Source organism: Rhinatrema bivittatum, chromosome 3, assembly GCF_901001135.1.
Source record: "Rhinatrema bivittatum chromosome 3, aRhiBiv1.1, whole genome shotgun sequence".
NCBI lineage: Eukaryota > Metazoa > Chordata > Amphibia > Gymnophiona > Rhinatrematidae > Rhinatrema > Rhinatrema bivittatum.
The window spans coordinates 549,607,940-549,623,745 of NC_042617.1; the positions used below are offsets into that span (position 1 = coordinate 549,607,940).

Consider the following 15,806-nt stretch of genomic DNA (forward strand, 5'->3'; position numbering starts at 1 on the left):
TTGCGGGGAAAACTCCACGGGCAGGAGTCATAACAGCACTTCCAATACGTTGGGGTTTGAGGTACAGTGGGATCCTTAACTTGGGATCTGACTGTGCCACAGCACAGTTGCTTCAGGTGTTTACAAATGCAGCATTGGTGGAGTAACATTCTGCAGAGTCCCACAATTCGAAATTGGGAAAATGGTAAACAGTGCATGCCAGATAGTGTGAAGGATTCTAAATTTGGCAGCCAGTACAGGCAAAATGAGGTATAGAAAGTCTAAATTAAAGTCTGACTCAATAGCCAGGCAAGGAGCCCCACATCCACTCCTGAAGGCGATAGTTGGCTTTTGCATCATATTATGGCTCAGGTGCTGGTGGATATAGGGAACACCACACTCAAGGTGGCGCAGGACTGCAGGGCAAGGCTAAGGCTGGTTTTCCGCCTAACCAGCCCCCTCCCCTGCAGGTTGAGCTCTTGGATTCTGGAGGCAGCAGGTCTCTGCAGCTGCAGTACATCATGGTGAGTCTGGAGTGCTTGGACAGACTGATTAGGCTGAAGCAAGGCGTGATCAGGCTGGTAAGGCTGGAACAAGGTTTGGATAGGCTGGTAAGGCTGGAGCAAGGCTTGGATAGGCTGGTAAGGCTGGAGCAAGGCTTGCACAGGCTGATAAGGCTGGAGCTAGGTTTGGACAAAAACAAAGTGCAGGTAAGGGCTCGAACTGAGGTTTGAGTGTAGGTGAGGACTGGAACAGGAGCTAGACTAAGGACAGGATGGAGCAAGACAAGGACAACATGGAACATAAAGGCCCCAAGGGGCAAGATAAGGCCTAGATAGGCCAGCAGGCAAGGCAAGGAGTAAGAAGGCTCTTAGGCTGCAAGGTAAGGCAAGGAGCAGGAAGGCCCTTAGGCCATAAGGCAAGGCAAGGAGTAAGAAAGACTTAAGGCCACAAGGCATGGCAAGAAGCTGGAAGACCCTTAGGCCACAAGACAAGGATAGACTTGGTAGGCAGCAAGGCAACAGTAGCTATGGTAAAGAGCCAAAGGCAACTGAATGCGAAAGCAAGGAGTATTTAGCAAGGCTAGACTATGTAGGGCTGAGGCTTGGGTGTGGTACAGGCAAGGAGGAGGAGCTTAGCAAGGCTGGAGATGTGGTTTGCTGAGGACTCCTGGTGGCTAGGAGGTTGTACCATAGGCTGAGTTTTATGAGCTGTGAAGAGCTTATGGGGATTGCATGACTATGACACCTCTCTTCTGCTGGTGGTGAGGTGTCATAGTCATGGTACGATGAGGTTACGTAGCAGGTGAAATCGTAATAGGGGACACAGGTAGTAATTATAGGTATCTCCCAGATTCATGAGGAGTTTGGGATTATTCATTTTTTGTTGATGTTAATGTGCTTCTTCATGCCTTAACTGTGTGCTAAGGTTGGTTTTGAACCTGTACTACTGGATATTTGATTGCCAATAAAAAGTACAATCTAAAAACAGAAAAAACAGGATTAGAAAAGGTACAGAGAAGGGCTACCAAAATGATAAAGAGAATGGAACGATACCCCTATGAGGAAAGACTAAAGAGGTTAGGTCTCTTCAGCTTGGAAAAGAGACAGTTGAGAGGAGATATGATAGAGGTCTAAAAAAATTGGAGTGGAATTAGTAAATGTTAAGCAGTTGTTTACTCTTTCAAAGAGTACAAAGACTAAGGGACACCCAATGACATTATTGATGATTCATTTAAAACTAATAAGAGAAAATGATATTTTACTCCATGCATAATTAAGCTCTGATTTATTGCCAGAGGATGTGGTGTAAGCTATTAGTGTCGCTGTGTTAAAAAAAAAAAAAAAAAGGTTTGAACAAGTTCCTAGAGGAAAAGTCCATAAACCATTATTAAGGTGAAGTTGCAGAAATCCACTGCTTATCTCTGGGATAAGCAGCATGGAATTGAACTACTGCTTGGGATCCTGCAGGTACTTATGACCTGGATTGGCTGCTGTTGAAAACAGGATATTGGCTTGATGGACCTTTGGTCTGACCCAGTATGGCAAGTCTTTTGTTCTTAAGTAACATAAAACATACTCAATAACAACACAAGATTAACCCAGCCAAATATTGGCATGCAATAAGCGATCGCCCTGTCATCACCTGCTGCTATCCCAATAATAAAACCGTGGCTGAACATGGTAGTGACGTGGGGCAGGAAATTCTGACTACGACGAGGGCAGAAGGAGTCTTCTGAATGGGGAAAAATAGAATGCCACTTTCAAATAAGAACCACTTAAAGATTAAATCTAAATATTTTACTTTTCCAGGTCTGACTGTGACAGCTGTGAAGGACTCGGGAGAATGGAATTTGGAAGCTGGGGCTCTCGTGCTTGCAGATGGTGGCTTATGCTGTATTGACGAATTCAATAGCATCAAGGAACATGACCGAACCAGCATCCATGAGGCAATGGAGCAACAAAGCATCAGTGTCGCTAAGGCAGGGTGAGACATATTGTCATGTACTGAAATAAACCATTCTAGCTATCATTGTACTGTCACAGATGCCAACCTTATTTCTCCATGTACAAGCACAACAAACTGCCACACTAGATGGGGATGATGTTATCAGAAGGCGCTGAGTTGGGAGCACAGAAAGTTCACCTTTGCTTTCTGAGCATACGCTGGCTTTCCCATGGTAGTGTCCCTGCTCGTGAGTCTCCTCAGTCTATTTTCATCCACCACAGTGAACAGTTTAACATTATCTCTCTCTTTGCCACTGCTGTTTCTCAGGATATTTATAGAAAAGAAAAAAATCCATTCAAAAAATGCCATCAATGTGGACACAAAACGTCCACACTAGATTTCCATACCCTTTGTCTGAAATGCTTGGGGCTGGATCATGACTCTTCAGGCTATGGCTCCTGTGTACGTATGCCCTCGGGGGTGCTAATATACAGAGAACTCCATCTCATATATGAGCAACTAAGATTATCGAAAGAGTCCAAATCGAACTCCAGGTCAAAAACAATTCCAGACCAGGTAAGCTGAGTCATCTGCAGTGCTGAAAAAACTTAGGCACATCTATGCCTAATAGGGTTGCCAACTGGCTCCAGATTTTCAAGACAGGTTCATCCAGTCCTGGTTTTACTCCCTTCATGGAGATACTTATAGTCTTGCTTTTTATAGGGAATGCAATAGGGAAATCAGAATAAGTCCCAGCATGCAATGAGGTAAAACCAGGACTGGATCTACCTATCCTGAAAATCTGAGGCCAGTTAGCAATCCTAATACCCAAGAGGCACAGCACCAAACTAAGTTGGAGCCGAGAACCATCCACACAAAGGAGGCAAAATACAGAATGATACCTGAAACATCTAAGCCAAAAGACACCAGTGCCAAAAGAACACTGCAGGGAACCATTGGCACAAAAATATCGGTACCAAAATTTATCAGCATAGGCACTGCTAGCACCAAAGCATCGGTACAATGAATTACCAGTGCCAAAACATTGGCGCAGAGAACGATCAGCACTAAAACATTGGCACAGAGAATCATCAGATGGGAAAAACATTCAACTCAAAGACAAAACCACAGTGCTGATGTATGCCCGTACCAGCATCATTGTCGAGCTCTTCCTCAGAGCCTATTAAGGTAAGAAGAAAGCATACAAGAAAGATAAAACATGCAGAAACATCAAGCAGTATGTCTTCACCTCTTACACTAGAGCCGAAAACAAAGTAAAAAAAATTATACGTCCAGAAATTCTACCACAACAACCTTTGCAGGCATGTCATGCATTCGTACACAGATTATGGGTAGACTTCCTGAGGTCCATATTCAGACATAGCTGGCTAACTTACACAAGATATTCAGCAGCACATCTCTGCTGCTGAATATCCCCGCATTTGCCGCTACTTAGCCGGGTAAGTCTTATTTGACTAAGTTCAGACCTGCTTAACCAGTTAAGTCTGAATATTACTACTTATCCGGCTACGTTAGCTGGATAAGTACCACCACCAGTTATGACCACTGACTACTCAGCTAACTACTTAGCCGGATAAGTGACTTATCCAGCTATGTGGCAACCGCTGAACAGAGCCAGATATTAAGCTTGCTGGGCAGAATGGATGGACCATTTGGTCCTTTTCTGCTGTCATTTCTATGTTTTTCCGGATAAGTCCTACTTATCCAGCTAAGTAGCATTTGAATATAGACCATTTTAAATACATACATGAAACAGGTATCTGTCAACAAAAATCCTCAACTCAACCCATATTTGAGAAGATACTGCTTCAGATTTGTGTTTCTCTTCTCTTTTCTCAAGAGGATGGAAATTTTGATTGTCGGTGCTCCCGTATCTTCTCAAATATAGGTTGAGTTGCGGATTTTTCATGTTTCATGCCTGTTTCATGTATGTATTTAAAATGGTCTATATTCAAATGCTTTTCTGTAAAAGATGTCAGAGGTAATACTATTCAGGATGCAAAAGATCCCTTCTCAGATCCCCTTGATACATACTAAACGAGCGAATATCCTTCATGAACAATGGATCTCCGTATTACCTTCAAGTTCTGAATAAGAGCCTCCCCTGATTCTCCAACTGTTTATATTATTTAATCACTACGTTCCTTAAGCCTTTCTTTTCTAGCAGTCTATGCTTCCAAGTTTACTATCCTTGTTAAATGTAACTTTATTCTTCCTGTTATATCTATGGTTTTAGTTACAGTTCCCCTATTCGATGTAAACCGATCTGATATGGTCCTCAACCATGAAGGTCTGTATAGAAAAGTGTTAAATAAATAAATAAAAGATACAACTGACTTACAAGGTGGGCTAAGATTCATCTGCTAATGAAAGTCCAAACAAATATGGAAAAAACCTTTCTCCAGACCACCAATTGCCAAAAACATTGATGTAAAATATAAAATACGAAACTGCCCAGGACATGAGAAACTACAGCTTCCTCATGATTCCTTTGTTATAGAATCAGTGATGAAGAAAACAAAAAATTACTCAAATTCTCCTCCAGGAAAAGACCCAAGGATTTTTGATACAGTTGGTAAAAGAGTATATTAAGGACCAACCTTGCAAGCAAGGATTGCTGCCCACTAGATCAAAATGATGCAATATCTTTATTACAACCTTGAAAAGCTCCCAGCGTTCTAAAATGTTACCAGAAGAAGAAATCATGGCAGGCACAAAGGATTGTATGAAACATATGACATGGTCAATTAACGACTCTGATACAGCTACAAGAGTATCTGCAGCAGCCATAGCAGCAAGAAGACAAACGTGGCTAAGAGCATCAGGCCTCAGAGATGATATCTACAAAAAACTGGCAGATACAGCTCGAACAGAAGACAGTTTATTTAGGGATAAGGTGAAGGAAACAGTAGAAGCGATTAAAAAATCAAAATACAGCTCTACAGTCTCTCACATCATCTCACCAAGAATCCACAACTTAGAGAAGGTTCAAGCAAGACCCTTACAAGAGGTCATATTGCTATTCCCAAAGAAGAAGATATAATCCCTACTACTCTTACAGACAATGCTAATTATCATACAGCAGCACCACCAGCTGCAATCACAAGGTCTGCAGCCTCAAACAAGACCACAGAATTGAGCAAATCGCAACAGACAGAGCCAACAGCCCCACAGAGATTGCATGAAGAGAAGTGTATTTGGACAAGCAGTGTTAAAATAAACATTTTTAAATAATCAAACTAAACCTCCCACAAAATACAAGACGCGTTGCAAAGAAACAAGTCAAGAGCAAAACTAATTCAAAGCAACCTTCAGCTAGGGAATCCTATCTTATGTGGCAGTTTGTTGTGCTTGTCCACAGAGAAAACAAAGTTACTTGCCTGTAACTTTTTTATTTTGTTGTCCATGGAGGTGTTCTCCATGGACAACAAAATAAACAGCCAGCCAATCCCTTGCTCCTCCCCAGGAAGTTTGCATAACGTAAAAAAATGACTGAGAAGACTCATGCGCAGGGACATTAGTGCAGGAAAGCCCACACATGCTCAGAAAGCAAAATTGAACTTTCTGGACTTTGAGAGAAAAATGATGCAACATCAGATAATGTCACCCTTCTTGTGTGGCTGTTTGTTATGCTGTCCACAGAGAATACCCGCTAAATGTAAGTAACTTTGCTTTATCTGAAAGCTGAGGCTGCTGCTGCTGCTCCTGGACCCAGCCTGGACTTGGACTGCTGTGTGGGAGTTCCAGGACAGGTGTAGACATTACTGCAAGAGGAGGTGTGTGAGGGGCATGAGCTGAGATCTGCGTAGGTCACTGCATATAAATCACAGCTAAATGGGGAGTGGATATAAGGTCTTGGTTGATTCTACACAGAATAAGTAAACTGAAGGAAAATCTGGGTAAAAATTCAAAAGGGGTGGGGAAAATACAGGCTCTCTTGTTTCCCTTTCAGTTCTCCTCCCCAACCCAACTCACACCTCTCCCAGAATTTTCAACTCAGCTGTTTGTTTTAACAGAAAATAGATTGGTAGCTTCTTCATTTTAGGAAGAGGAAGGCCATGCTATAGGATAACAAGTATATGTATATATACTAGTCTGTTTTTTTCAGTTGCAAGAGTAAGTGGACCCAGTATTCAAAGAGTGTTCAGCGCTGTTTAGCCGGATAAGCTAAAAGTTCCATGCACAAAACGTAGTATACTGGACAGATCAGGGGTGGAGCGAGTTAGCCATATAACTTATACCGCTAACTACCAATATTCAGATTAGCTGCGTAAGTATATGTGTAAGTTTAGATGCCCCATAGAGCAGGTCTAAACTGGGTAGACTTATCTGGCTAAGTGCGTATATTCAGCGGCCTTTCCATGCCACTGAATATACATCGTAACTTAGCCAGCTTTGAATATCTACCCCAATATTTCCAGTGTAGTGCTGGTATAATTTGAGCCTGCAGGGATGATTTGCCAGCTGCCCCCTGCTGACCAATAAGCAGCATTTTCAGAAAGGACTTTTGTGTCACTTTCTTAAGCAATGGTGAATTCTTCTTACAATAGGAATACATGGAAGAACCTTAGGTACAGAGAAGGGCAACCAAAATGATAAAGGGGATAGAATAGCTCCCCTATGAGGAAAGGCTGAAGAGGTTAGGGCTGTTCAGCTTGGAGAAGAGACGGCTGAGGGGAAATATGATAGAGGTCTTTAAGATCATGACAGGTCTTGAACAAGTAGATGTGACTCGGTTATTTACACTTTCGAATAATAGAAGGACTGAGGGCATTCCATGAAATTAGCAAGTAGCACATTTAAGACTAATCGGAGAAAATTCTTTTTCACTCAACGCACAATAAAGCTCTGGAATTTGTTGCCAGAGGATGTGTGGTTAGTGCAGTTAGTGTAGCTGGGTTCAAAAAAGGTTTGGATAAGTTCTTGGAGGAGAAGTCCAATACGGCTATTAATCAAGTTTACTTAGGGAATAGCCACTGCTATTAATTGCATCAGTAGCATGGGATATACTTGGTGTTTGGGTAATTGTAAAGTTCTTGTGGCCTGGTTTGGCCTCTGTTGGAAACAGGATGCTGGGCTTGATGGACCCTTGGTGTGACCCAGCATGGCAATTTCTTATGTTCTTATGTTTTGTTTTTTGTAAAACTCGGATGATTAGCCTGGTCTGTTTGAAGACAGAAATACAAAAGCACATAATGAGGAATTCAAATAGAACTGTATTGTAATTCTTCATTTTAGTGCTGTTGTCCATAAGCAGATTTTCTATTAACAGGATTGCCCATATTTAAATTAGACCTAGTACAAAATGAATAAACACACATTGCAAGATGAGAACACAACTGTGGTATAGTCTGTTCCCTTGTCAGCACAAGCATTGCATCACTGCAGCTGCTTCTCCAGATTCCCCACCTCCAAGGGTTAACTTCCATCTCATATTGTGTATTTTACTATATCCTTAGGGCTGGATTTTAAAAAGGTTACGCGAGCCGGGCCTATTTTATAAAGGCCCAGCGACGCTCATAAAGCCCCAGGACGCGTCTAAGTCCCGGGGCTTGCAAAAAGGGGTGGGGGCAGGGTCAGGCTGCCGGCACAGTGGCCACATTTGCCGCTGAGCTGGAGATCGCGCACCGGCAGTTGGCCAGCGCGTGCAACTTACTTCAACCCCAGGGCTGAAGTAAGTTTGCAGATAAAAAAAAAAAAGCAAAGGAAAAGGTAGGGGGGAAAGGGCGGGGGAGGTAGGGGGATGGGGGGTTAGGGAACGGGAGAAGGCAGCGCAGCTCGGAGCAGGCTCGGTGCGCGCAAGATGCACAATTGTGCACCCCCTTGCGCGCGCCGAGCCCGGATTTTATAATATGCGCACACATGTTATAAAATCAGGCGTACATGTGTGCGCGCCGTATAGCATGCGCACATGTATGCCCGCGCGCTCCTTTTTAAAATCTACCCCTTAGTCTAAATCGTACACCCAACACTGCATAAACTTATTATGCCACTTGAAAATAAAACAATACAAATTATAAATATTTTGAAGCTTGTAAGAATTTAAGTAAAGATTAACAAATGTACTATTTTCTGTTGACAAGCAGGCTTGAATTAGCCAGAGCATGTGGGTGATGTCATCCGATAGCGTCAACACGGACCCAGCTCTCAGAGCTCAGTAAAAATGTTACTGTGCATGCATGGGTGATCCCACTTGCATGCATGCATGCTGCCTTCTGAGCTCTTCAGTCTTGCTTTTGCTTTTATGTTTTCTTGTCCTTGCTTCAACAGCCCCTTATACAGAACTTTTCAAGTCCACAAAGACCATTTTCAGCGACTTCAAAGCTTGTACCAATGGGCGCTGGATTTCCATTATTTATTTATTTTTATATACCGGTGTTAGATTTTACATATCACATCGGTTTACATTCCAACAAAAAAATGCAGGAAATCAAGCTTTTCCTTTGTCAGTACATATGGCTACATATGCCATCTGCTATCGCTGCCTGGGACCCCACACCACAATAACTCCAATTGCTACTGCTTTGGTTGGATGTCCCCTAGGGTGCAGCAGCATCACGCCTGGAAAATGGAAGTCCTAAGGAGGGTGCTGGTAGGTAAGAGCCCCAAGCCCTAGGAAGAAAGTGGTACTGTAGTGGTCTCTTAACGCAGAGAATTGAGGCAAGATTCCTCCCTATCTTGATCCCATATGCAAGAGAAGTATCTCCCCCCCCCCCATGGCTCTGGTTCCTGGATGTACCTCAGGCATGGTGCCAGATGAGGTGCAGAGAAGAGAGCCCAAACAATAGGAGTGACCCCTTTCGTGGCTGTCTGCCTTGGAGCTGAAGAAAAAGTCTGCACCGTCATCACAGGGCTCTGCTAGAGTGGGCCCCTCCTCAATGCTGCAGCAGAAGATAGCCTCAATGGCTCAGGTCTCTTCATCCTTTCAAGGTATGGAAGATTCCCATGGTGCAGAGTTATTTGTTTTACCCAGACCCAACCAGTGCACCATCCGGGTCCTCTGCACAGAGCTCACAATCTAGAGTACAGTCATCCTAAGACACTATCAGTTGAAATGGAATGGAGCAGTTTGGCGCATAAGCCCATGGTTCCCGCTGCGAAGGTTAAGGCATAGCAGAGAGGTACAGCCAATGACATCCATGGACCAGGCACCATTCAAAAGGAAGTGTTGATGCAACCACCAAGGAGCACCTTGGAGCCAGCTGCTGCCGCAAAGATACAGCTTCCACAATGCAGAGTTCTTCCATGGCTATGAGACTGTCCATAGTGATGATGAACCAATCGCATTTTCTGAAGAGAATATCTGAGACTTGTAAGGGAGAAAGTAAAGAGGACAGGAGGAGAGAGAAGAAATGGCACATGGACAGGAGACCCTAGAAGACGAGTTAGGAGAAGACAGACAGAGGAAAACATACATGAGAGACTGGGATCATTGCAATTAGAAAAGAAAAATGCTCAGACAGGAAAGGCAAGAAAAACTATTTTTTTTCAGTTTAGTGATTTGAAATATGTCAGCTTTAGGAACTGACATCTTATATCTTTGCATTTTGTTCAGTACAATAGGAAATATATTTGTTTCTATTTCTCCAGTGTTGCACTGTGTTCAGACTGTACCTTTCAACTCTGGCTTAATTTCCAATTTAGTTTTTCATATTTTTATTTCTAATTTGTGATCACATTCTGTATTTGGTGAGGGTCTGTTGTGCATCTATGCATGGTACACTGCTAGTGTGCAGTTTCTCTGTAGGAATCTGTAGCTGTCCAATTTGTTCTGCTTTCCAGTAGGAGTTGTACTGGTGTTCTAGGGCCCAGTGTGAACTTTGCAGTGTTGCCTTTTCATAGGGAGGTTTTCAGCTGTTTGAGTCCTGTTAGTGCTGTTATGGTATGACAGGTTTGTGATAGATTCCAAGTGTATTTTTTTTTTTTTGTAGAGTTTAGTGTTACTTCATAATGTGCCTGGCAGTGGAGAGAAGGTGTGATGCTGTTGTTAAGGTGACACCAGAATTAGAATATTCATTTAAAATTTAATATTGGAGAGTAGGGTTAATAATTTTGTAACTTCCCACATTAGTGTAAAGTCTGCGAATACTTTCCCTTTGAAAATTTTCCTGAGCCCAGGGAAGTGGCCATTTTCTTACATACATGTGTATATGCACACATGTTATAAAATAATCAGACCATGTGCATGTGTGCATGCAATTTTAAGTGGATGCACACCTATGCACACAAAAATGCCACTTCTACCGCGTAAGCAGGAGATTTTAAAAGACACCTGCACCAACACCTTTACCAGTTTTCCAAGTTCACCCAAGTATGGAATAGAACTTCCAAACCGCCCTAGTTTAATAGCCTCCCTTCTCCCCTGTTAGCACTAACTCTTAAAACCCACCAATCTATTTCTCTTTATTTTGTTACTTACACGTCCTCCATAGCAGAAGTAAAGTTACATGGCAGGGTACCCCGGTGTGCACCTGTGTGCATAAGTATTTCCCTGCTAAATTCAAGTTAAAATCCAGGAATGCCGATGCCGCACCCCCCCCCTTTTTTTTTTTTTTTAACTTTTCATTTGTGCACATAGCGGCAAGTACGCACAGCTTTCAAAATCCGCTCAGCGTGCCCCAGCCCAACTTATGCGCATATCTCCCGGTTTTGGCACTCAATGGGCTATTAAAATTCACCTTATAGTTTTTTTGGGACAAAAATATATATATATATACTTTTGAAAAGTCAGAAGTTTACATATAAGTACAAACTCCAGTCCTGCCCCCAGGAACACCTCTGCTTATTGCAGTTAAACTTATGTGCATACAGACTCTGTGCATAAGTTTACCCACATATAGGGCAAGCAATTTTGTAAAAAGCCATATCTACAATTAAAGCACTGCTTTACCTTGCAACACCTATGCCTGCTATTGAAAGGCACAAAAAAGGAGATCCAATAATACTAGACACTTATGAAATATCAATGTATATGAGAAGTCTAGCACAAATGTAAATAAGGATTGTATGGAAACATCTGGGGTAACCTCATATGGTGCCTTCAATAGACTATTTTGATGCCTATATGGCTACTGCAAATCCAACTGTGGATGTCAGACAAGTTTACAATCATTGGTTGCCCCAGAAGGTATGATGCTTTGCTAATTTATAAAGCTATCATTCGAGTCAGGTATAAGTCCACTACTGTGGATAAATGTGCTGGTATACAATGAACATGTTTTACCAGACTATTGTATTGTGCTTACTGTTTTGGCGCCAAGATTATGGTTGAAAATCTTCATGCTGCAAGTGTATCAGTCCCGACACTGCAATGTTTCGAAAATGAATTATTCGTCAGGGAATCACTTATAAGCATGGAATCTGCACATAAATCTTGGCTGTTCTAAATATTCAGTTTGTTGTGGTCAATGTGCTTCCACGGTGAAAACTCTTTGCTCGGTGTACGATCTCGGTCTGCACATCAAATCAGCCATATTCCTATGTTTCATAAGCTTTGTAATCCACCAGAGGGGAAGTATACATAGAAAACAGAATATGAGTATTCTGGCCATTGCCTTTGTTAACTTGATACATATAGCTAATAATAATATTTCAGTAACTAAGTCACTAATCGCATATGTAAACAGATCTCTATATTGTACAACTTAGTGCCATGTTGGCAGCTTTCCACACGAAGACAGCCACAGGTCAGCAAATAAGCTTTAATAGGTGATGCCTTCTTATGCACTAATCTTTATGCATCTGTCCTGTAAAAAAGTAACATCTGCAACTTGTTTGTCGACCTTCATTTCTAGGTGTCTTGACTGGGACTAGCATGGCAACTAGGGATGTGAATCGTTTTTTGACGATTTAAAACAATCGTCAGATATATTTTAAATCGTCAAAAATCGTTAGAGCCGCGATACAATAGCAATTCCCCCGATTTATCATCAAAAAATCGTAAATCGGGGGAGGGCGGGAAAACCGGCACACCAAAACAACCCTAAAACCCACCCCGACCCTTTAAAACAAATCCCCCACCCTCCTGAACCCCCCCAAAATGTTTTAAATTACCTGGGGTCCAGTGGGGGGGTCCCGGCGCGATCTCCCGCTCTCGGGCCACGGCTGCGTTAATAGAAATGGCGCCGGTGGCCCTTTGCCCTTACCATATGACAGGGCAAAGGTAGCGCCGGCGCCATTTTGGTTCCGGTCACCCGACGTCACGAGTGCAGGAGATTGCTCCCGGACCCCCAGGGACTTTTGGCCAACTTGGGGGGGGCCTCCTGACCCCCACAAGACTTGCCAAAAGTCCAGCAGGGGTCCAGGAGCGACCCTGCACGCGGGCCATATTGCCAATATTCAAAATGGCGCCGGCGCTACCTTTGCCCTCACTATACCCAGCTGATACACCATAAAGTGCCATTTATGCTTCAATTTCCTCCTAGACTCAGAATCACCTGGCAGAATGAGTCTCGCTTCTTTGAGTCGGCTGATGCAGCACAACAATTTATGAGTACCCTTCAACTTCCTAGCGGGTGAATGGGAAGAATTCTTCGCAGAGCTTTATCTTACAAGATTGGGAGAACAACACATATTTAGGGGTTCTTTTGTTAAGTTGGTTTTTTTATAACTGTTCGCTAAACCCCTTCTTTGCCCAAAGTGGGTTGTTTTCCACAAGATGTGACAAGTTTGATTTTGGTCTAATTCATGCAGGGGCCCTTTATCTCTGCCAAAGTGTCAGTATATAACTTCATGTAGTTTTTAACATCATGATTGTAACTGCAGAGGGTGATTTTCTGCTGACTGGCCCTACTGGCTACCCATGCTAAACATATGGAGTGGGATAATCTCACATCAGAATTGGATATCTTTGAGAGCTCTTTCAGTAAAGACTACACCCGGATCTCGTTGGTGGCCATTGAGAGTGTGCTATCGAGACTACTCCGTCATCTCCTAACTAATCAAGCTAGATATTTCACTTGCATGCAGCTCCATCACTGCTCTCTACATTAATGGTGGGGGTGGAAGGGGAATAGAACAAGGAGCTAAGAGTAACAGATAAGAATGAGAGAAAAAATGTGTGAGGCTTGCTGGGCAGACTGGATGGGCCATTCGGTCTTCTTCTGCCGTCATTTCTATGTTTCTATATGTTTCTATCTCCTGAAAGGATCTAAAAACGGGAGACATCTCTTTTCCAAGTTTCTTCTCTCCTTCCCGTGTTCTTATTGGGGGGGGTGATCCATGCGGAAGGAAGTCTATTTCTCTATGGTTAGAGAATGGGTGACTTTGAGGGGGTAGAATTGGGGGGGAGGGGATGGGGACTCAGGACATCAGACTTTTTGTTAACAGGAAGATTTTCTCCGTGCTGCCACAAGACTACGTTGGGAGTCTGGACTCGGGTTTAAGCTGGGAGACCCGAGTTCTTGATTTCAATCACTATCCTTGTCGCATTGTTTTTCTCTTACATGCTTTATTATGTCCCAGTCTGTAATATGTATTGGATCCTGGAATGTTTCTGGGATTGGATCCGTTGTAAAACACTACAAAACTTTACAAGCATTACAACACCACCACGTTCACATCGCTTTCCTGCAGGAAACAAAATTGGATACGTCTGAACACCAGAAACTCCGCAGAATGTGAGTACATCAGGTATATTCAGCGCAAGGCTCCTCCCGAACGGCTGCTGTCGCAGTTTTGATAGGCAAGCAGCTTTCCTTCCAACTGGAACACATGATAGCGGACGATGAGGGCCACTACCTTATCATCATTGGTCAAATTCAAGGACAGGACTTTACTCTCTGTAACCTTTATGCTCCTAATGTTTATCACCATGCCTTTTATACCCGATTGATTACATTGTTGGCTGCCCATGCTAAAGGTCACTTACTGCTTGGGGGCGATTTTAATTGCGTCTTGGATCCTATCCAAGACCGCTCAACTAAAAAAGCTGGGCCGGGGGATGCGCCCTCAAAGGGTGTTTCACTGGTATGTCAGGCTTTAGATGTACTTGATGCTTGGAGGACACTCCACCCTTCTGATTTAGAATATACTCACCTCTCCCGGGCTCATAGAACATGATCCCGAATTGATTACATACTAACTCAGAGCACGGATTTTGCCCATGTGCTACCGGTGGTGGGTCCCTTAGTGGTATCTGATCATACTCCTGTCCTCTTAGATTTTTTGGTTCGGACACCAGACTCTTCTCCACGCCTTTGGCGATTTCCCTGTCGCTTGTCTGGAGATGGACCTTTTCGTACCTACCTACTTCAGGAATGGAATGATTATGTTGATCATAATGAACAGCATAAGTCTAACTCCTTGCTGTTTTGGGAAGCTGCGAAAGATGTTCTTCGAGGTGCTTTGATAGCCTATGCCGCCCGCACTAATAAGGCCCAATTGCAACAGATCCGTGCATTGGAGGATCGCCTATTGATAGCCAAGCGTGCTTATGAACAGTCTCCTACCCAGTATCATAAATCATTACTCCATACAGTTATGCATGAACTGAATTCCTTATTATATGATCGAGCTAGGAAATCTGCATTTTATTTCAAGGCCAAGTATTATCATCAGGGCAACACATCGGCAGATGAAATTTAATGTGGATAAGTGCAAGGTGATGCATATAGGGAAAAATAACCCATGCTATAATTACACAATGTTGGGTTCCATATTAGGTGCTACAACCCAAGAAAGAGATCTAGGTGTCATAGTGGATAACACATTGAAATCGTCGGTGCAGTGTGCTGCGGCAGTCAAAAAAGCAAACAGAATGTTGTGAATTATTAGAAAAGGAATGGTGAATAAAACGGAAAATGTCATAATGCCTCTGTATCGCTCCATGGTGAGACCGCACCTTGAATACTGTGTACAATTCTGGTCGCCGCATCTAAAAAAAGATATAATTGCGATGGAGAAGGTACAGAGAAGGGCTACCAAAATGATAAGGGGAATGGAACAACTCCCCTATGAGGAAAGACTAAAGAGGTTAGGACTTTTCAGCTTGGAGAAGAGACGACTGAGGGGGGATATGATAGAGGTGTTTAAAATCATGCGAGGTCTAGAATGGGTAGATGTGAATCGGTTATTTACTCTTTCGGATAGTAGAAAGACTAGGGGGCACTCCATGAAGTTAGCATGGGGCACATTTAAAACTAATCGGAGAAAGTTCTTTTTTACTCAACGCACAATTAAACTCTGGAATTTGTTGCCAGAGAATGTGGTTAGTGCAGTTAGTATAGCTGTGTTTAAAAAAGGATTGGATAAGTTCTTGGAGGAGATGTCCATTACCTGCTATTAAGTTCACTTAGAGAATAGCCACTGCCATTAGCAATGGTTACATGGAATAGACTTAGTTTTTGGGTACTTGCCAG

General features: G+C 42.9%; 1 protein-coding gene across 1 annotated transcript in view; it reads left to right on the forward strand.

The window, feature by feature from the left end:
* MCM9 (minichromosome maintenance 9 homologous recombination repair factor) overlaps positions 1-15,806 on the forward strand; it is a 192,011-nt gene that overhangs the window by 132,021 nt on the left and 44,184 nt on the right. The window contains exon 8 of the mRNA XM_029596419.1: positions 2,292-2,466. Within this exon, the coding sequence (XP_029452279.1) occupies positions 2,292-2,466 (175 nt within the window). The remainder of the gene's footprint in view (positions 1-2,291; positions 2,467-15,806) is intronic.